The following is a 22,165-nucleotide window of genomic DNA, read 5'->3' on the forward strand; positions in this document are numbered from 1 at the left end:
GCCTCAGGGAGCGGGGGTCCCTCCCAGGTGCACACGGCCCCTGTGGTGGCCGTCCACGGTGCTTGACCAAAGCCGCCCTCCGCTCTGCTGGGAGCTTTCGCGTGGATCACGGTGGGCCAGAGTCAGACCCCCGAGCCCACCTTCAAAATTCCGCAGAAATCTGCTGGGCTACTGTCGCGGGATGCAAAAAGAGACAGAAACTTGATCATGTAGGCATTTTCTTTGCGTGATTTAATGACTTTTACTGTACATTCAAATCTGGAACCAAATTTGACTTCGTTTTCTTTCTTTGCAAATTTCTAACCAGCTGTCCTAATTGCCGTCGTCGAATTGTGAGGCTTTCTCCTGATTTTGTTTGGAACCCTGCGTTCCGTACCAGCTCAGCTCTGCGTCGGACTGCGGGGCTCGCCCGCTGGGCCCGGCGGTGCCTTCCTCACAGGCTTCTGTGCCTAGAAGGGCAGAGTCCCACGCCCCCTTGGTTTTGTCCAGGATCACTGAGGGGTGAACTTCAGATGAGTTTGTGGTCTCCTTGCTACGTCTCGATGAGCTCCTCTAGAACGCGGACCGGGATTTTGGGAAGTTTCTGTCCCGTACGAGGGTTTCTGTCTCCGAGGTCAGGCTTTCGTGTCCTGTCTCTGATGGGGAGTGCGCGTCTAGCTGTTGATTGCTGTTGTGAAGGAAACCGTTGCTCCCTGGGTGTGACCGAGGCAGGAATCCGCGGATCCCACCCAGTTCTGCGTCCCCGGCCTGGACCGGCGCTTGGCCCAAGTCAGGCACTTGGTAAATATTTGCCGAGCAGATGAACCAGCGTTTTTGTGTACACGGCATCTTTCCCCTTTCCCTCATTTGGATGCCTTTCGATAGAGGCCCAGGAATGATGCGGGTCAAAGGAGACGAGCTCTGTGTGGCTGAGTTCTTTCCCACAGGGCTGGAGACCCCAGGGTGCAGAGCTCGGCGCTGGTGGTGTGGGTGCGGGGCACGCCGCTCCTGTGATTGCCGGGTCGCTGCACCAGCCCCTCCTGTGGGAACACGCCTGCCGGGAGTGGTGACCAGATGACCTTATGATAGGACTTCTCTGCGCCCTGGGGAGAGAGCCAGGCTTGGGGGGAGTGTCCAGGGGAAGGGACAGGGGGCTGGGGCCCGCTCCGCACATGCGGGCTTCTGGGTTGGAGGCCTGGGGACCGAGTCTGTGGAGCAGCTGGAGCGTCGTGTGGTTCTCGGCCACTGAGGGCTGAAGTCCACGTCAGGCTGGATGTGGGTGGCCTGGTTTTCATCCTCTACCTGATGTGACGCTGCCCCTCCATGCAGCAGGTGCCTCAGATCAGGGCCGTGCCTGCCCAGTCCAAGTCTGGCCCCTGGCCCCTGAGATGCTCACACGTATGGCTGTCCAAGGTGTCCTGTGTGGTTCGTGCCGGGACTGGTGCCCTGTCTGGCTGGGATTAGTAGACTTGGCGCGTTAGGAGCAGCTAGACATGAGAAAGTCGGATATTGAGTATGTCAGGCGTCGTGGACCATGTTGAGAGCAGCAGGTCTGACCTCCGGCTTCAGGGAACTCAGGCCGATGAGGGACACGCGAGGAGTGCGCCGATGTCTGTGGGAAGCTGACCTGGGTTACATGGTGTGGTGAGATTCCGTTGAGAGGACGGAGGGAACATGCAGGCTCAGCTCAGGAAAACGTCCTCTGGAGGTGACATTTGCATTGGGCTTTGCAGGATGCATAGGAGTTGGGCAGACTGGTATTCTGAGACTTAGGATGTGGCCCTGGTGAGTCTTCAGATGACAGACACTGGCACCTGGCCTCCTGCTGGACGCTTGTGTCCCACGGGCACCTACTGTGTCTCAGCTGAGCTTTGGCTCTGCCCCTTCCAGCATGACTGGGATGCCCATCTGGCTGTCCAGAATTTGGGATTAGAGCCCTGTAAATGGGGGGCTGGGGGCAGATCCTCTCTCCCAGTCCTGCTGCTCCCCATCCTTGCGGCAGATGGGTGCTGGGCGATGGACTGGCTTGTGTTCCCAGCCGAGCTGGGGCTCACTGCGGGACACTCCTGGTGATGGGCTCGTGGAGGTGTTTGTGACGTCAGATTGCTTGAGGGTCCTACTTACCCCACTGGAGAAGGGCAGAGGAGGTACAGATATGTGAGCCATCAGCCGGACAAGCCAGACCCATTGCTGGTCCCTAAACAGTGTTGGCATCTCCATGGTTAAAGATTGGAGACGACATCTTGAGATCTACAGCCCTGTGGAGGGGCACAGTGGGGTTGCCCCAGGAACCCAATGCCCTTGGCCTCCGTTTCAGTGCCCAAGGCTGCATCCCACCCCTGGCCTTCTCACCAGCCTCGGCTCCCAGAGTGGACTGCGCTTCCCATCACGGTCCGGCGCAGCTCGGGTGAGCGGCACACAGTGGGAGCGTGACAGGCTTTCGGTTTTCAGGGACGGGTGAGACCGTCCGAGGCCTCCAGAGGGTTCCGTCCTGTGGTACCTGCCGCATTTCCCCTGCTCTGTGGCCGCGTGCGTCTGGGGGCCACCACGCTGGGCGGGTCTGGAGATGTACTTCCCGTGGTGAACCCAGGCTAAACCTGGGGTGACCGAGAGCTTGCTAGTGATCGTGATCTAATTAGGTCGGGCGAGGTCGGCCCTCCGCTCCGCCCTCCCTCTGTGCAGAGACGCCGAGCGGACACACGATGCCAGCGGCTGGACTTGCGCGGACAGGCCGCCTGGTGTGGTGGGTGCCGCCCAGCCTCACAGCCTCTGCCGTCTGTCCAGGGCTCTGGGCGCCTGACGGCAGGGTCTCCCCGGCCCTCCCGCCTCCCCGCAGACCGTGCCAGCCCCGGTGCCATCCCCGGAGCCTTCCGCCCGCTGCTCGGAATCAAGGTCGAGATGCACTCAGAGCTTTCCAGATTTTAAAAAGGGAAGGAACCTCAGTTAATCATCGCCTCGAGGCGGTTTTCCCTGCCATACTGACCAGACTTCTGTAACACGAACAATGGGTCAGACCTTGAAAGCACGTGACGTTCATGTTTGTTTCTGCCTTGGGGAATTTTGTGAGAGAGCATCACGAGGTCTCTAACTGTTCCCCAGCCTGGCTTTCCCCTTTCAACCAGGGATCCTCCTATAAGCACATCTGCCCTGGTGCCTGCCGTGCAGGGACCGTGGGGGTGGTCGCGACAGGGCCCGCGGCCAGGCACCCCTCCCACCACTTGGTCTCATCCACGGGAAAAGTCGTGGCCATTGAACGCACCCGAGTCCAGCCTGCAGTGCCCGTGGACACCCTCCCAGAGGCTCACGGGTGGAAATAGGGTTATTCGACGTGGTGCGCCCAGGACGGCTCCCCGGAGTACACGAGGTGTGAGCTCTCGACAGGCTTTATGCCTGCGCCACGTGCCGGGGCTGCAAGGCTGTCCAGCCGTCCCGAAAGTGCCTGTGGACAGTGTTTCATGGTCCTAGACTTCCAGGTCCCGCACGTGGGAGGATCTCTCCCCGGGGCTGAGCTCCCACTGTCTGTGCTGGGAGCTCTGCCGGCTCGTCCCGACGGCGGGTTCTCTGACCTGTGCTTCCCACCACCGTGGTCCATGGGCAGAGCGCGTCCCCCTGTCCCGCCGTAACGCTCTCCCCTTCTGTCTTTGTAGGCTCCTAACCGTCAGCTCATGACCTACTGGCTGCAGGAGCTCCAGCAGAAGCGGTGGGAGTACTGCAGCGGTCTGGACATGGTGAAGGGGGACAGCAGGACCTCCCCGACCCCCGGGGATTTCTCTAAAGGTCTCGTAGCCAGAGATAACCCAGGTAAGTCACGGGAGGGGGATTCGCGTCCGTTCCCCGCGCACAGCCGTTGGCCGTGGTGGGGCGGCCTGATGTATGTTCCCACCCAAAGTAGCGACCATCCCTTTCCCACGGTGGCGTTCCGTTTCTTCCGGGTGCTTCCCCGAACGGAGTCCTACTCCAGCCTGAGGATGACTGTGGGGGTCGGCTGAGGCCATGCCTGGCTCCCCATGCAGTCGAGAGGCGAGGGTGACCCCTGTCCTGCCTGCGTGTGCCCACTGAGGTGACGCCCCACCACGTGTTCACAGTCACTTGTACGCGATTCATCCTCAAAGCCTGTGCTCCGTCGTCTGCCCAAGCGAGACTGTATCGGTTCCATTTCAGTCTAGATTTGTGGCTTGTTCACGATGCTTGGTAACTCACAGACGGTCTCCGTGTGGAGATGAGGGGCTCCAGGATCGACAGTGACACGCCCTGACGTCCTCGTGACTGTGGAGCAGCACGTGCCTACTGACCGTCAGGCGGGGGCCGGGGCGGGCCGGGCACAGGGCTCCTGGCTTCCTCCAGGGAGAGGGCAGGCAGTGGAGGCCTGAAGAAGCCAGGCGTGGGGGGCACACATGCCAGAGTCCAAGGAAAGGGTAAGGTCTGCCCTTCCTGATGCCCACACGGCCCTCTGCTCCACGGAGCATGGTCTCCATCGAGTTCCCCGCAAGCCTGGGGACAGCTGCCCGCAGAGCCCCTCCCCTGCAGGCCCCTGGCCCGCGGCCCCCTGCTGCCCTGCTCCCCCCGAGTACTTGCCAGGTCCTGTGGCCTGACCCTGTGGTCAGTGACATGGTACTGAAGGCGCGTCACGCCTGTCCCCACTCACAGTGACGTGGTGCTGGATGTGCGTCACTCCTGTCCCCACGCACAGTGACGCGGTGCTGGACGCCCGTCACGTCTGTCCCCTCGTGGTCCCGTGAGGCCTTCAGCTCATTCTCGGGGACATCCACACTGACGACATGGAGCCGAGGGGCCCTCAGTGCTCCGTCACGGTTCCGCTGCGGGTGTGAAAGCCCCTAGGGGTTCGCACCAGAAGCAGCCTGTGACTTGGTCTCGACCTCGAGACTGACCGAGCGCATTCGTGACGCCCCCGGTCCCTCGGGGTTGGGGGCACCAATCGGTCCCCTTCTTTTGTTCTTCAGCTGTAGGTATTTATAATGTCCACGCCCAGCGTGGGGCCTGGACTCACGACCTCGAGGGCCAGAGGTCCAGGCTGTAGCGCCCGAGCCAGCGCGCTGCCCCGGCTCCTTTACTGGGAGCACGGGGTGCGTCTGGGAGACGCAGAGCTAGACCGAATGTGTTTAGAACTCTGATTTGTGTTAAAAATAATCTTCCCGCTCTCTGTCTTCACCGGCCCCTGGTTTGGGACATTCTCATTTTCACCCCGTGCGGTCCCACCAGTGCCCGCAGCCCCTGACGTCGCTGTGGGGGAGGCTCGCGGGAACGACAGCTCCGGGGCTGGTGGCTGAGCGTCTCGGGAGGCCGCGGCCCACGAGCTGAACGTGCTTCATGCCACCAGGTCGTCGAGAGGGGTGCTGAGCCCCACTGCACTGCGCCCGGCGTGTCTGTCTGAGCCTGTTTGCTACATTGGCAGGGACGGTCTGGCCGGTGTGGTGCGCATCTGGGCTCTAAGGACTGAGAAGTCACAGCCCGTGTCCTCGAGGACCGTGTGGCCGGGTGAGGGGCCTGGGCTGATCGGACCACCGTGAGAGGCGGTGAGCCCAGGGCGGCCTCGGGATGCAGAAGGAGCAGCCGATTCGGGTGTCTGGCTCCGTGAGAGGCCAGCAAAGCTGCGTGGGTGGTCCGAGCCCGGACCCGGAGGGGCATCGCGGGTGAGCGAGAGCAGAGTGAGCGGCGGGTCGGACGTGCCGAGTGCGGGGGACGGGACCGGTGGGCGGAACAGGGCTGGGGTCCCGCTCGAAGCCATGGTGGCCGCAGCCCTGGCAGGGCCGGGGCCGGGGGTGCCGGAAGGGTTGGAGGGTTTGGAAGTAGGTCAGAAGGGAGGGAGCGAGGCCCAGGGCAGGGCTGGAGCGAGGCCCAGGGCAGGGCTGGAGCGGGAACGGGCCGTCCACGCCTCCCCACGCCTCACGCTGTGCCGCGACGGGCAGAGAGCAGACCCTTACCTGTGGAAGCGTCACTTGGAGTCGGCGAGGGTCGCCTTGGGGTCGTCGGTGGGCGGCCTGGCTCACAGGGCTGTGTCTGTCTCAGGAAGCGCTGTCCGTGGCTGGCCGAGCCGTTTCTGTTCATGGGCCTCAGGGCGCAGCTCTCGTGCCTGCTGCAGCGCCGCGGGGGGCGGACAGGAGACGGCTCTGCGGGGGTCCCTGGCCTCCCCCTCCTCGCTGGCCAGTGCAGCATGGCTGTCCCCAGCCCAGAGGGAGCGGGAGAGGCCGGGCTCTGAGCTGAGCCCATGGCCACGTCCCCACCCGCGTCTGTGAGGAAGGAAGGGCTGTGGGGAGCCCTGAGCAGCACGTCACCCTCTGGCCTCCAGAACGTTCCTTCTCCAGAGTTCAGTGCTCTGTGTCTCGTGCCTGCAGCTGACGTTCGCAAGGCCGCACAGGAGGGGTGGCTTGGCTGTGTCCGTCTCCTCCACTAGCCCGCAGCCCGGCCCCCGCGGGATCGCTGCGCCGCACACACGGACTCCGTGCGTCTGGGCACTGGGGTGGTGAAGACCTAGTTTCCACACAAAGGAGTACTTGGCAAGGACGAAAGGCAGCGATCAAAGCCCTTCCCAGCTGCTGGGCACAAGGCAGCCAGACCCGTAGGAAGCCGGCGCAGGAGGCTGAGGGCCCAGTTCCAGGAGCTGCACAGAGCTCCTTCTGTCGCGCTCACTTCCCATGTAGACTGATGGCAACTGCTGCAGGGTGACTACACCTTGTCTCTTGAGGCTCTGGCAAGTCCGGGCCCACGGGCCCACCAGCGCCCAGATGCCTGGCTGAGCGTGGCGTGCTTCCCGAAGAAAACGACCAGTTTGAGGGGAGACCATGCACTTCCTTCTCGGGGCCGGTGGGGCCAGGAGCGGTCTGTGCCAGGACTGCGGGTCAGAGGGAAGACCCCCGTGGGGCGGGATGCAGACCTGTCACCCTGTGAGCTGATCAGAGAGGCTTTTCCTCTCTGTGACCTGCTTGGAAGTGTCAGTCGCAGTGACTTGCGTGGTGCCCGAGAGGCAGCCGATCCCAGTGGGGAGAGCTCACAGGACGTGAGCACGTAGCCCATCTGTGAACAGATGCCGTCTGGCCTCACATCGGGCTGGGAAAGGGAGTGCGTGTGTAGGGGAATGGCTTCCAGTTGTGCCTGGAAGGGGCCTCCTTGGAGCCTGGTGATGGACAGAGGGGGCGGGGGTGCGAGCGAGCTGGTCGGGGGTGCCGTGGGCGGGGGGTGGGGGGGTGCGGACCAGCTGGGTGGGCTCTGGCGCCGAGGCTGGGGTCGGAGCCGATTGCAGAAGGTGGGGAGTGGCGCAGGCAGGAGAGGGAAGTCGTCTGCCAGGTGTGGTGCCACCTCCACTCCGGGGTCTCTCCAAGGGAGGCGACGGGAGAGGCAGGTCAGAAGGGAGACACGTGGGCTTTCTGGGGAGGTACAGGGCCTCCCACCCTGGTCCCTCGTCACTCTGTCTTTTATTCATCTGTGGGCCAGGTCCCCAGTGCATGGGAGCCCCTGTTTTCTGCTGGTCACGAGGCTTATACCCGGGGTGGAGCCAGCCAGGCCGGATGCGTGGACCAGCCCCCTGGGGGCCCAGGGAGCCCCTCCTTTTTGGCTCTTGAGGACGCACACTGCCCTCACTTAGATCTCTCTTCTGCCTCTGACCACAGCTCTGACCGCTGCTTCGCGATCTGGGCTAAAACTCACTCTGGCAAAGGGGAGAGAAGCATTTTCCTGTCCAGCCCGCGCTGTCCTCCAGCGCCCAGAGGGACCCCTCTTCTGCCGTGTTCTGTGCCACCTGTGGGAGTGGGCTTCCCCCTTGTGTGGACGACCCGGCGTCCTGACTGCGAAGCAGCAGCAGTAAGAAGGGGGAGCCCTGCGGTCAGGATGCGTCCGAGTTGCCAGGTTTGCAGATGCTGGAAAGAGCAGAGAACAGAGGCCGGAAGCCTTCAGCGCGGCTCCCGTGACCAGAGCTGGGGGATCCGGTGGCTGCCGGCCGGACTCCAGGGAAACCCTGCCGTGACCTAGTTTATATCCCCTTCCCGGCGGCTCCCAAATGCTGGTGCGCGGACGCTGCGGGGGGAGGGCAAGCCTGACGCTGTCCTTAATTAAGGAAACCTCACATGCTCCTGCAAAAACCGAAGACGAGGCAAAATGACAGTCGTACCAAACCTGGGAAATTGCTTCTTTTTCACGTGGAATGATTACTTTCAGAGACGGTGTGTTCCGCCGGCATCGTCCCGGGCCTCCTGGCCCTTGTCTGCAGCCGGCCTCTGTACCCCTTCGGCTCGTGCTCCTTCGGAAGCGTTTCCGGTGTGTGTGGGGGGAGAGGGTCCCAGGGCCTGGGGTTCTCTGGGCAGGAGGTGCTTTCCAGGAAGGTTGGGAGCCTGTGCCCACAGCAGGGCCACTGCTCACTCGCCCCCGGCCACGCAGGAGAGGCTGGCCCGGCTGCAGACAGGAGCCTGGGCGCCGTGTCTACGTCCTGGCCCAGCCTGTGGGTCTTCGCTGCGAGCTCTGGGAAGACCAGCCCTCGGCCTCCTGAGCTTGGCTGCTGCCGTTTCCTGAAGGAACGGGGGTGCCCCTCGTGGGCCACCGCCTGGTGCAGTCCCCTACCCTGGGCGGTGCGGTCAGGGCACCTGCTGTGCGGGGTTTGTCTCCTGAGGGCCGGGGGCTGGACCTGGTTCACAGTGTTTGACCTCGTTTTGTGTGTACTGGAACCCTTCGCAGGTGAGACCTCGGGGCCTCCCGTCTGAAGGAGGAAAGAGAAGCTGCTGTGGTTGGAGGCATGGGCGGGGTCCCCCCCCCCCCCGCTCCCTCGAGGTCCCTGCGGCGCCTTCCAGAACCCCAGGCTCCGGGTGCCGGGGCTCCCTGCTCCTGCGTGACCTTCTGTTCTCTCGTGTGCCCTTCCCAGACGTGTTCTTGTTGGCCGTGCACCGCGCATGCCGTGCTCACCAGCGGTGGTGACTCGAACTGAGAATCGGGAAACCGTGCTGAGGCGTGACTCTGGCCTCCATCGCTGAGTCTTACAGCCCACTGCCCGCCCCCTGTTCTTGTGTCCCCAGCGCCCCTCCTGCTTGTCCCTCTCAGGAGCCCGCTCTGGGGCTGCATCCGAGTCCTCCCGACGGATACACGGCCCCCACGGCCTCCCGCCCCGTGCTTTCCCACGGGTTCTCCGAGCCCTTCCCACGCTACCCGGTCGCTTAGTGTCGCGCCTGTGCGGCGGGCTCCCGTGGTTGGGGTCGGTCTCCCTGCCAGCGCCCAGGGCCCTCTGTGGACACCCTCCTGAGCCGCTCAGATCCGGTTCCTCCCCTGAGAAGCCGCGTCTTCCTGGGTGTCCGTGCTCAGGCTGCTCCTGGTTTTGCCTCCGAGCAAGCGAGGGTCGCTGCTGCCGGAGCAGAGGCTCTTTGTGACGGGGAGGGGGACGGGGAGTGCAGGCTGTCCTCTGTCTACAAACATCCCTGCCCTCGGAGAGGAGAGGACACCACCACGGAGAACGCAGAGTATTTGCAGTTGGGGACGGTTTTTAAAATGTTAGAAGAAGTTCTACTATAGGGAGTTTTATGCAAAGAGAGAATCTATAACATTGCCCCACATTTCCTGGGTGACTCCCAGAATTCCTGCTCCATGGGCCCTTCTGGGTTCCCTGGACACCCTGACGCACTTTCTGGTATTTTTTTAAAAATATTTTATTTATTTATTTGACAGAGAGAGATCACAAGCAGGCAGAGAGGCAGGCAGAGAGAGAGGGAAGCAGGCTCCCCGCTGAGCAGAGAACCTGATGTGGGGCTTGATCCCAGGACTCTGAGATCATGACCTGAGCTGAAGGCAAAGGCTTAACCCACTGAGCCACCCAGGCGCCCCCATTTTCTGGTATCTTGAAGCAAATCCTGCACACCAACTGTTTCAACCTTCAGTATTTCAAAAGCTCTACTGAGATTTGATCACCCCTTAGAGCCCATGTTCCTGTGACCTTTCTGAGCCACTGCTCTGGGATGTGCCAGCTTGCTTCCTCGGGTCGCCACCACCAGTATTAGCAAGTGTGTGCAGGACACTCCCCTCCGCCCGTTTTCTTAGAGGCGGTGTCCATAGGCACTTTGCGTTACTGCGAAATGGTGGATCCCAGGAGTCGGCCCTCATTGGCTCAGGCCAGTGGACCTTGGTCACAGTTTCCTGCCGCTGTGCTCATCTCTGAGACCGCACAGGGGACCTGGTCCCTCCCAGTCCCGTCACAGACATGGAAGGGCCTTAGGTGACTGAAGCCACCATGGTTTCTGTCCCGTGGCCGATGGCGCACGGGTCCGTGTCTCACGTGGGACGGGGAGTTCCGCGTGGGAGGGTGGAGGCTGACCTCTGTTTGCCTGTCTTTCAGATGTCGTCTGCACACCTCCGGATGCTTCTGCAGAGAAAGCCAGAAACGTCCTCGCTGTGGAAGCCACCCCCGGAGAGCTGGTAGGAGAAGCAGCAGCTCACCAGCCGGCCCCCGGGCACCCAAATTCCATTAATTTCTCTTTCAAACAGTGGGGCACTGAGCTCAAGTGAGTCTTTGGAAAGCGGCGTCTGAAACTGAACGTGGGTTGTGTGTGATAACATGTCATGATTGTGAAAGTGCCGTGTGCCTGCCGCTGGCCCAGTCCCCTCAGGCACGGGGGCGTTTCCTCAGCGTGTGCAGAGGGTGTGCTGCACAGCTCGCCCTGCGCCAGACGTGCTCACACGGGGTTGGTGTTCGCTCGCTGGGCTCTGTGAACCGGGTCGCGCGGTCGACAGGCTGCAGAAACAGAAACCAGCCCGGAAGAGCTTGTCCGAGGTCAGGAGGCCCCCGGGCCGCTGAGTCGGCGCGTCTTCCCCGGGGGCTAGCCCCCTTCCCCCGCCCCGAGGCTGTTCTGGCCCGTGCTGCAGACATCTGCCCTCGGTGGGTGTGCGAGCGGGGGGCGGGGGTGCAAGGGCTGGTGTGTGTGTGTGTGTGTGTGTGTGAGTGTGTAAGACTTTGTTGAGATAGAATTCATGTACATGCTGTTCGCCCATTTAAAATGTGCGTTTCAGTGCTTTTTAGTACTTGCGGCAGAATGGCCATCACTGCCACCAATTCTAGGACACTTTCATCCCGACCTGACGCCAACAGAAACCCTCATATCCGCTAGCAACCCCTTCCCGCTTCCCAGCCGCCCTTGGTGACCACCGATGGCCTCTGTCTCCGCGGGTCTGCCCGTCCTGTGCATCCCCTTGTGAACAGGTGCCCAGCTCCGTCCCCCAGCCCTGTGCTCGTGGGCCCTGACCCTGCGCTGGCGGCTGCATGCGCCCCGGGGCCGGTCTGGTGGAGTGAGACTCTGTTCTGTGCGCAGAGCACACTGTGTGTCCGTCCCGCCATGGACGGGCATGCTGTGGCTTCCACGTCGTGGCTGTCGGGAGTGGTGCATCTGCCAGCGCTGGGACGGGGTCTGTGGGGACGTGTTTCCGTTTCTCCTGGGTCCATGCTCGGGATGGCCCTACCGGGCTGGGCGGTGAGTCTGCATGACCTTCGGGGACCTGCCTGCCATTCTGGACGCAGCGCATGAGGCGTCCCCAGCAGCGCCGCTGGAGGTTCAGGGTCCCCCCCACGCCCTCCCTGGGGCTGGCGGTCCCCCGTCTTCCGGCCCTCGCCATCCGCACTGGGGGGGGGAGCCTCCTGCGGTCGGGATTTGCGTTCCCCAGTGACTCCCGATCCTGAGCGATTTCTCGTGTGCGGACAGCCGTTTGTAGATCCTTGGGGAGCCCTCCCTCAGATCCGTTGTCTTCTTAGTATCGTGGAGGTATTCACATGCTGACATGCGCGGAACTACCTTGTTCTTTAATTTTCTATTTTTATTCCTGGGGGGGGGGAGAGCGGGGCGCCAGCGGGGAGCGGCGGAGGGAGAGGGAGACCCTCAAGCAGACTCCACGCTCAGTGCAGAGTCTCACACGGGGCTTGGTCCCACGACCCCGAGATCACGACTTGAGCCAAAGTCGAGTCGGATGCTTAACTGGCCGAGCCACCCAGACGCCCCCAATTTTTTCCCCAATACTCCCTTTTTTAGAGCAGTTTCAGGGTTACGCTGAGTTGAGGCCGTGATGTAGAGTTTTCACGCATCCCTCTCCCCACATGTGTGTCCCCAAGCCCATGGTCACCAGAGCGCATATGTTTTACCGAGGACGAGCCTGCACTGACACGTCGTACTGCCCCAGAGTCTGTTGCGCACGTCAGGGTCACGCTTGCCGTCCCGCGGATCCGGACGCGGGTGTGCCGACGTGTGTCTATCACAGCATCACACGGAGGATTTTCTCGGCCCCAGAGCCCCTCCGTGCTCTGCTCACTCGTCTCCCTCCCACCCCAGCCCCACCGCGGCCCGATCTCAGCAGTTCGTTGTCTCCATGGGTTTGCTTTTTCCAGAAGGTCCATTTTGTTGGAATCCTAGAACGCTGCCTTTTCCCATCGGTTTCTCCCACTTGGTGACACGCACTCGAGGTTCCTCCCTGTCTTCCTGGCATGAGACCTCGTCTGTCTTTCGTGCTGAATGGTCCATCGTGGAGATGTGGGGCCGTTAATCCCGTCGCCCTCTGAAGGGCGTCCTCGGAGCTCCCAAGTTTGGCGGTTACAGGGCCGCCAGGGACGTCCGCGCGGGTTTCCGTGTGGCCGTAGTCCTCGACTCCCCGGGTAGATGCCAAGGAGCACGGCTGCCGGGCGGCACGTGAGCGTGTGCTGCTGTCGGAGACCGCCTAGCTGCCCGGCAAAGCACCCAGCGGGGTTGCGTTCGCACCGCCCATGGGGGAGGGTCTCAGCGCCTGTTTCCTTGCCCGCACGTGGCTCCTGGGGTTCGGGTTCTGGCTGTTCTGCAAGGCGTGTGGTGGGGGTCACTGATGTCTTCATCCGCGTTTCCCTGAGGGCCTGTGACACAGAGCATCTTTCTTCTCTGGGGGGTGCCTGTTAAGGTCTTTGGACCACTTTTTTGTTCTTTTTAATTTCTTTCTTTAAATTCAATGAATTTACTTATAAATTAAGTTAATTTGCCTATATATTCAAATAATTTACAGTTAGAGTTTCAGAGGGGGAGGTCCGTGACTCCTCCATCCCGTGGACACCAGTCTTCGGCCGGCATGGTGACTGGGTTGGGTTCTCACTGAGTCGTAAGGGCTCTTTGTATATTTTGGATGATGGTCCTTTGTCAGGTGTGCCTTTTGCAAATGTTTGCTCCCAGTGTGTGGCTTGTCATCCAATTCTCTCGATACTGTCTTTCCAGAGCAGAACGTTTTAGTTGCCGTGAAGTCCTGTTGATCGTTATTTCTTCCATTAACTTTGTATTTGGTGTCGGATCTAAAAAGGCATCATGGTGCTCAAGACCGTCTAGGCCTTCTCCTGTGTGACCTTCTGGAGTTTCACAGTTTCGCGTTTTACATTTCGGTCTGTGACGCATTTGAGGGGGTCGTTGTGAAGAGTGGAAGGCCTGGGTCTCGACTCTGACTTGGCATGTGCACATCTGGCTGTTCTAGCGACATGTGCAGAGGAGCTCCTCTGCCCCTTTGTCCGGGCTTAGTGGACCGTGCTGACCGGGCTGTGTCTCTGAGCTCTCTCTTCCGTCCCGTGCATGTATTAGCTCTTTCTCCGCCGTCATCCGGGCTCGAGGACGGTAGGTTTACACTGTCTTGAGGTCTGCACCGTCGCCCTCTGGCTTTGCTCTTCTCCGTCGACATTGTGTTGGCTGTCCGGGGTCTCCTGCCTCCCCGTGTACACTCTAGAGTCGGTCTGTCGACATCCAGAGGACACTCAGCTGCGATTCCGACTGGGATGGCGTGGAATCTGGGATCCGTTTTGGAAGAACTGCTATCTGGACGATGTTAAGTCTTCCTACCCATGAACGTGGAGTGTCTGTCCGTTACTTTGTTGTTCTTGGACTCCAGTCGTGAGTTTCCTGGCATTCCTCACGTGGATCTCACACGTGCGTGCACACACGCACACACGCACACACACACCCCCCCCGATACTCCCTGCTCAGGCGTGCTCAGGTAAGTCATACTGTTTTTATTTTTTATTTTTTTAGAAAAAATTTTTTTTTAAAGATTTTATTTATTTATTTATTTGAGAGGGAATGAGTGAGAGAGAGCATGAGAGGGGAGAAGGTCAGAGGGAGAAGCCGACTCCCCAAGGAGCTGGGAGCCTGATGCTCCGGGGTCATGACCTGAGCCGAAAGCAGTGGCCCAACCCACGGAGCCATGCAGGCGCCCCAGTCATACTGTTTTTGATTTCAGGCTCCACCTGTCTGCTGTTGGTCTGTAGGAGAACGTAGGCTATGAACGTCGTATCCTACCACGTTGCTGTAATTGCGTATTAATTCGGGAGTTTTTGTTTATTCTCTCAGAGTTTTTATATAGATGACCATGTCATCTTAGACAAAGACAGCTGTGTCTTTCTTCCTTATCTGTATACCTTTCATTTCTTTTTCTTGCCTTGTTACGTGAGCACGGGTTTCCGGCTCAGTGTCGGGCAGGAGCGGTAAGAGGAGATGTCCCTGCACTGGACCTCGTCTTTGTGGGACGGCTTTGAGTTTCTCACCATTAAGTAGGATGTTGGCTGTCGGGTTTCTGTAGATAGCCCTTATCACATGGACAAAGTTCCCTCTCTTCCTGGTTTAACGGGAGTGTTTATCATGCACGGGAGCTGCGTTTTGTCACGCTTTTCCTGCATCTATTGGTATGAACCTATTACGTGATTTATTTTTAGTCCTTAGTTACGTTAATGAGTTTTCAAATGTTGCGCGAGTCTCGCGTGGCTGGGATGAGTCTGCCCGGGTGTGGGCGTCCTTCTTTTTATATGTTGTTGGATTTGATTTGCTCCTGTTTCGTGGAGGATTTTCGTGTTCCTGACAGGCATTACCTGTGGTTTTCTTTGAATGTCTTTTTGTGGTTTTGGTATCCGCGGAGTCCTGGCCTCGCAGGGTGAGTTAGGAGGTAACCTCTCTGCTTCCATCCTCTGGCAGGGAGTGGACAGCACGGGGGTAATCTCTTCCTTAAATGGTGGGTACAGCTCACCCGCGGACCCATCTGGGCCTGGTGTCTCCCGTCGGAAGGTTGTTATTGAGTCCGTATTTGTAACAGATACAGGACCACTCGGGTCGTTTTTACCTTGTGTGAATTTTGGCAGATTGTGTCTTTCAAGAAGCTGGTCCATTTCATCTAAGTTATCACATTTGTGTTCTAGAATTTCTGTTTTTATGTTTCTGTGGGATCTGTAACCACGTCCCCCCGTGTTATATCTGATCTTGATCTTTGTGTTTTCTCTCTCTTTTCCCAGCCCGACGAGAGGCTTATTGAACTGATGCATATTTTCAAAGGACCAGTTTTCAGTTCATTGATTTTTTTTTTCTCTTTCGTGTTGACAATTTCATTGGTTTCTGCTCTAATTATTATTTCTTTTCCTTCTTATTTTTGGATTTGGTTTGTCCTCTTAAAAAAAGTTTCTTGAGGTGGAAACATAGATTATTGATTTTAGGGGCACCCAGGTGGCTCAGTCATTAAATGTCTGCCTTCAGCTCAGCTCCCGGGATCAAGCCCCCCGATCGGGCTCTCTGCTCAGCGGGGAGCCTGCTTCCTCCTCTCCAGCTCCCCCTGCTTGTGTTTCCTCTTTTGCTGTCTCTCTCTGTCAAAAATAAACAAAATCTTTAAAAAAATATATTGCTTTCCGATCTCTCTTCCTTTCCACCGTGCACACTCAGGGCTACACACGTCCCTCGGAGCACTGCTTTGGCTGTGTCCCACTACCTTTGATAAATTGCATTCTCGCTTTCATTTAGTTTAAAACATTTTAAAATGTATCTTGAAATTTCTTCTTTGACCTGTGTGGGGTTTTTTTTGTTTTTGTTTTTGTTTTTAGAAGTGTGTTGTTTATTCATGTATTTCGGGATTTTTATTAATGTTTCTGTTACTGATTTCTAGTTCAGTCCCACTGTGGTCTGAAGACAGGCATAGGGTTTCTGTTCTGTGAAATTTGTTGGGCTGTGTTTTGTGGCTCAGAACATGGTCTCTTCCTCACGAGCTCAAGAGGAGTGTGCAGGGCGCCTGGGTGGCTCAGTGGGTTAAGCCGCTGCCTTCGGCTCAGGTCATGATCTCAGGGTCCTGGGATCGAGCCCCACGTCGGGCTCTCTGCTCAGCAGGGAGCCTGCTTCCCTTCCTCTCTCTCTCTCTCTCTCTTTGCCTGCCTCTCTGCCTACTTGTGATTTCTGTCTGTCAAATAAATAAATAAAATCTTTAAAAAAAAAAAAAAAAGAGGAGTGTGCATTCCGTCGTCGCACAGTCGGCTGCATGTCGGTGACATCCAGCTGGTGGATGGCCGTCGGCGTCCACGAGGGCCGTACTGGTTTTCTGCCTGCTGGGTCCTCTCCTTTCTGGCTGAGGGTGTTGAAGGCTCAGTCTACCGTCGTGGGTTCTCTGGGTCTGCGGTTTTACCAGCACTCTGCGGGTAGGGTGTGTGCATGGAGAGGCGCGTGTCCTTGGAGGGTTGACCTTTGCTCGTTGTGAAATGCCTTCATCCCTCCCGACTTCCTCACTTTGAAGTCCGCCTTAGGACGCATCTAGCTGCTCCTGCTTTCGTGTGATCCGCATCACTAGGACCCCGCGTTTCTCTCCCTTTGCGTCTCATCCCTCCGTGCGCGTTTGTGAAGTGGTTCCTGGAGACGGCACACCCTCTCGTCCCGACCTCCCGACCGCCTCTGTCTTAACTGGTGCACGTGGGCCTCTGGCGTGCGGTGACTCTTGGAGCGGTTAGATTAACGTGTCCCTGTTTTCTGTTTGTTGCCCTTTTCTTTGTTCCTGGTTTATGTCTCCCACGCGTCCTGCCTCCTGTGGTTTTATTTTATTTTTAAGTAACCTCCACGCCCAGCACGGGGCTGGAAGTTACGACCCTGTGATTGAGAGTCACGTGCTGAGCGGCAGAGCCACGGGGCGTCCTTGCCTCTTGAGGTTTTCATCGGGCGTTTTATATGGTTTCGTTTTCTCTCCTTCCTTAGCCTGTCCCTTATACTTCCTTTTTAGCTGTTTCTTTTTTTTTTTTTTTTTTTTTAAGCGGTTGCTCTGGAGTTTGCAACACGCATTTCCTGCTAATCCAATTCCCTTTAAAATCACCCCGTGCTGCGCCACAGGTGGGTGCCTCCTAATAGCACGGCGGTCCCAGCCGCTGCCCCCGTCCCGGGGTCGCTGCCGTGGTGCCTGGCGGGGGCGCGGGGGGCGCGGGGGCGCACGCACACACCGAAGCCGGCACACCGATGGCGTCACTATCTGGAAGAAGCTGTTGCCGGTTAGAGCAGTTGGAGCGGAAGAGAGAAGGTGCGTGTTTTACTCTCCCCGTCCTGTCTTCCTGGCTCCTCCTTTCCTCTTTCGTGCTCGGTCCGAGTCTCTCGTCTGTACGGCGTCTTTCTGTCTGCGGAGGGCAGCGGGTGTCCGCCGGTCCGCTGGCCACAAGCTCCCTCCCTGTTTCTCCGAGGAAGCCCGTTTCTCCTGGGCTCCCGGAGGCCAGTTTCGCGGAGTGAGGATCCTAGCACGGCGGAGCGCGGCGATCGATCTCTTCCTCCGCTCACATCTCACTCGCCGGCCGGCCGAGATGAGGATGACGGTCTTAGCTCTGCCAGTCACGGGTTTTCAGGGACTTCTCTCCGGATTTCCTCTAAATCTGTGATCCTCTCTCATGTGGGCCGGGCGTGCCAGGGTGAGGAGGTTTTGACAAACTGTTTTGCTTGGTGCTCCCTGAGCTTCGTGGAGCCGTGGTTGATGCCTGACAGTCATTTGGGGAAATAACCCCCAGATTCAAGTATTTATTGTGCTGCCTCGGTCTGATGTCAGGTCTGTGCTCTCCCGAGGAGTCCCTCAGCCTGTCCGATTGCCAGTGGGCCCAGCAGGCGCTTCTCATTTGTCTTGCAATGGTTTGTTTTTGTTTTTTAATCTGTCATTTTTTTTCAGTTCTTTCTTGGGGTCTCCGTCTCTCTTTATGTCACGCATCTGACCTTGCGAGCTGACGCTTGATCCCTTAGGGCCCGGAGCACGTGAGTCGGGATTGTTTGACGTTCCTGGCCCGATGTTCTGCATCCCACCTAGTCTGGTTCTGCCGCTGCTTGTGCTCTCTCCACGTCATGCTGGCTCGCCTCGTCTCTTTCCTTAAGGGACGGGACAGGACGCACTGGGAGAAGGAAAGGCCGCAGACCGGCCTCCGGAGCAGGGGTCGGGAGGTGGGGAGGTAGGGGTGCTTTGTTCTGTGACGGGTGAGCCCCGCTGCTGTCTGTGCCCCCACAAGGGTTTCTGTCTTTTCCCTCCCTCGTAGGCAGCCAGGATGGAAGAGGGGCCAGAGCTGGGGGCCCCTGTGCCCAGGTCCGTGAGGCTCTGGCTACCAGGGTCCCCTGAGGGCAGGCCTTGTTAAGAGCAGGGTGTGCTGGAGAATTTACAGCTACTTCCTTCCCGTCTCCTTGCCGGAATTCCGAGGGACTTTTCCTCACGTTCTCGGGGGGAACCTGGTTGAGCTCCTGAAGGTTAACCTCACAGCACCTTGGGGGCCTCTGGGATCCAGTGCCCTGGGGCTCCTGCCCTCGGGGAGGCTCTGCCCGAGCCTCTGGTGACCGCCCATTACAGCTTGGGATCCCAGCCCGCGCTGGTGTGCTTCCGAGTCCCCTGCAGGAAGCTGAGCCTCCGCATTGTCCTGCCTGGCTCTCCCGTCCTGGGGACGGCGGTTTGCTCCGTGTCCCTGTCCGCTGTGGGTCCGAGGGGAGGTGTTGGCTTTGCAGTTCAGCTCGCTGCTTGCCGCTGGGCTGCCGCGGCCACTCCCATGCCCCTCCCACAGGACGGGAACCGGAGCGCCCTGCTGGCTTCTCCCGGCTGAGCTGCGGAGTTCTCTGCATCGCCGTGTTCGAGACAACCATGGTGGCGGCCGCGGAGCCCCGGGTACTCGGTTCGGTGTGGTGGGTGCTGTGGGGGCACAGCCGGGGCTCCCTGCTTCACCGCGGGCCGCCGGCTGGGTACAGTGGGCCAGCCGCTCCCACGGGGTCTCGGGGTGGGGGCGGCCACGGGAACCGCGCGCATGCAGGGCGACACTCTTTCCCAAGGCAGCCCCGTTCTCCCTTTACCTTATGGCCGGGTTCAGTAAACGAAGAAGCTCATACTTGTCGGTGGTAAAAACACGGCCGCTGTGTGCAGGGAAGCCGCGTGGGGTATGGGGGGCACCCCGCCCACTGCAGACTCGCCCCTGCTCGTCGGGCCGTCCACTCTCCACGTCCTGTTCTCTGCTGGTGCCCCCCACGTCGGAAGCAGCACTGGTCCTCCTCCGCCTGCGGGCGTCTCCTCGGTCTGATGACAGTCTATCTCATAGGCCTCTGCGTCCCCATATTCTGACCCTGGAGGCCCTGTATGCGGCCACAGGACCCTTGATCCCCAGGCCCCCTGGCCACTGGCACGTCCTGCTCATCCCGCTTACGGGCAGGTGCGGAGCACGGACTCTGGAGACGGTAGGAGCCGCTGGGACGCCGTCTCTCCCTGTGACGGGCTACGCAGCGGAGGCTTAGAGCGGGAAGGTGACGTGCCCAGGGCCCTGGCAGGTGTGCGGCAGAGTGACAAGACACCTGGGGTCCCTTGGCTGGAGCCCCGCACCCCCCGTGCCATCCATCATAAGAACATAATTGGGAAACTATTGATTTGCCAGATTTTTATGTCACTCTGTCGGCAAAACAGTAAGCCCATGTGGATGACGTGGAGTTACCTTTCCTGTGAAAAATTAGTTGGACGCTTGGGGGAAATTGGATAAAATGGGGTGACTCCAAAAAATTGCCCCCAGGACGTGGGCGACACACGCAGGGAGAAGTTGTGAGCGACCTACAGACTCTGTACAGGGATTATTTCCCAACCCTAAGTCCAGGGTCCACTTTTAAAAGAAGCCAAACAGGTTTGGACAAATGAGGTGATGTCCTGCGGGTGCGGCTGGCCCGGGAGGGGCGCCAGGGAGCAGGGTCAGCAGCCGGACTCGGGGCCGGGGCCGTGGCCCACACGGGTAACTGCAGAGGCGCCCATGCTGGTGAGCAGGGTGTGGTTTCCTGCTTTTACCAGCATTTCTGCTAACCCACCGGCGTCCGGGCCCCCTCAGGTGAGAGAGGCCCGTGCTCCCAGGAAGCTCAGCCTGGTCCGCGTGTGGGGGCGGGCTCGGGGCTGGAGGCGTGTGTGTGGGCAAGGGGGGAGGCGAGTGCCCCAGAGCTCGTGAGGGGCCTGGGCGGGACAGGTGTGCATGGGAGGAGTGTGGCAGCCCCCATGAGCTTTGCCCTGTGTCTCTGCGGGCCTGGAGTCTGGGCCTGCTGGTGGGCGCCAAGCTCGGCCTACTGCGTGACCACAGGGCCCGGCCGTCCCTCCGTGCAGGGCTGGTCCCGCCCCGGCCACTGCTCTGTGCAGGAGGCCCTGTGGTCAGGAGCTGTGTGGTGCTGAGCTGGCAACCAAACCTCTCTGAGCTCTGTGTTCTCCGGTAGAAAACCAGGCTGCGGGCACACGACGTGTAAATGACTCCCACACACTGGGTGTGAGGGCTGAGGTCGTGACCAGGAGCTGCCCAGCTCGGTGCTGGCTCCCCGTGGGCCTGTCCGCAGATGTAGCTGCCGCGGACGTGACCGTGTCTGCAGAGACCGTGGGTGCAGCGGAGCTTCCCGTCAGGGAGCTGGCGGCAGCGGAGACCAAGCTGGCTGGGAGCGCCTGCCCGTCCTGCCAGCCGGCCTCCGACAGGTGTCCCCCCGGCCCTCCTGCAAGCTCTTCCATCTCTGGCCCGCAGGCCGTGGGCATAGTGAGTTGTGTGCGCGGCTGGCCATCCTGGGCGCCATCGCCGTCTCCCTGGCTGGGACCGTGCCCCCAGACGTTTGGGGAATGTGGGGCGGCTGCGCCAGAACTGGGACGTGTGTATCTGGGGTCTTCTTGCGGGCACAGCTCGGTCTGTGCAGGAAAGACGTGCCACAGCCTCAGCACAGGACTTAGAAAAATAGCCTACAAACCCCTCGTGTGCATGAGCGTGGTGTGGGGTGCGGTGTTGGCAGGGTGGGGGCCGGCAGCCCCGGGGCATGTGAGGGCCTGCCCGGCACACCTGTCTCCCGACCTCAGCTGGCCCCGCACTGCAAGGGCGGGAACCCCGTGAGGCCGTGCCGCCCCTGGAGGTCGTGCCGCCCCCGGAGGTGGCCTTACAGCCACCCTGTAAGGCTGCGCTGCGGTGACCACTGTGGCCCCAAGAGGAGCCACAGACCGTTAGGCCTGAGCGGAGCACAGCACATGTGGGACGTGACCTGAGGACAACATGGTCTTGTCCGGGCCGCCAAGGGCATGACACGCCGTGCCTCCTGTGTGTCTGGAGTTGGGGGCTGGCAGGGGGACCCCGTGAGCACTGTGTGCCTGTCGTGGACCCTCCTGTTGCAGGGACCCTACCCCCAGTGACCCAAATCCGTCCTTCCTGCCACAGGCCTTTCAGAGGCTCCTCCTTGCCGGTGGCTGATGCCCGTGCTCTGGGCCTGGCCATCGAGGTCCCATGGGCTCAGCCGTGTCGCCGGCCTGCTTGGCTCCCTTAGTTGTTCAAACATTGTCCCCCTGGGCCCTGCCTTACCCTCCCTCTGCCGGGCGAGTCCCGCCACATCTCTCTGCATTCTGGCCCGTCGCCCACCGCCCGCGCGAGCCCGTGTGTCCCCAGCAGGTCACACAGCACCGGGCGCGTGCTGGGAAGGTCTGACGAGGGGAGGGCCTGGCCCCTGCCGTGCCCCGGGGAGTGGCCCTCAACCACACGGGGGACCTGCACGAGGGGGTTTGTGTGCGAGGCAGCGGCCATGAGAGCAGGTTTCCTGAGTCCCCAGGTCCACGTGTCAGGAGCTCAGGTGCTGAGCGGAGGTGGTGCAGGGGAGGGGCCCAGGCCGGGGCTGGATGCCAGGTCTGTGCGTCGGGCGGGGGGACCCAACCTGCTGCCCCTGCCTGGGGGCTCACCGGTGCCATGACTCCTGCTCTGGTGGGGTTTTGGGACAGGACACACTATTGTAGACGTGACATGCCCCAAAGTGAAGGATGGCGTGCTCGACTGTGCACGTGTAGTAAACGGGCACTGGCAGGGGCCCCCGTGACCACGTTCCCACGTCACTCTGGTGGCAGTGCAGCTGCTTGAATCGTACACGTGTGGTTCCAGACTTGCGAGCCGGCAGGGGTTCGTGCGGGGACGGGGAAGGTGTGTGGCTGCTGGAGCAGA

General features: G+C 60.1%; 1 protein-coding gene across 7 annotated transcripts in view; it reads left to right on the forward strand.

The window, feature by feature from the left end:
- TBC1D2B (TBC1 domain family member 2B) overlaps positions 1-22,165 on the forward strand; it is a 59,766-nt gene that overhangs the window by 11,174 nt on the left and 26,427 nt on the right. For 5 of the 7 annotated variants that reach the window (XM_045067327.1, XM_045067329.1, XM_045067328.1 and 2 more), the window contains exons 2-3: positions 3,627-3,780; positions 10,304-10,469. In XM_045067327.1, the coding sequence (XP_044923262.1) occupies positions 3,627-3,780; positions 10,304-10,469 (320 nt within the window). Of the gene's footprint in view, positions 1-3,626; positions 3,781-10,303; positions 10,470-16,266; positions 17,260-22,165 lie in introns of those variants that run through there. The other 2 variants (XM_004763612.3, XM_013061984.2) reach the window with 1 other exon arrangement.

This window comes from Mustela putorius, unplaced genomic scaffold (genome assembly GCF_011764305.1).
Source record: "Mustela putorius furo isolate JIRA1106 unplaced genomic scaffold, ASM1176430v1.1 tig00003875_pilon_pilon_pilon, whole genome shotgun sequence".
NCBI lineage: Eukaryota > Metazoa > Chordata > Mammalia > Carnivora > Mustelidae > Mustela > Mustela putorius.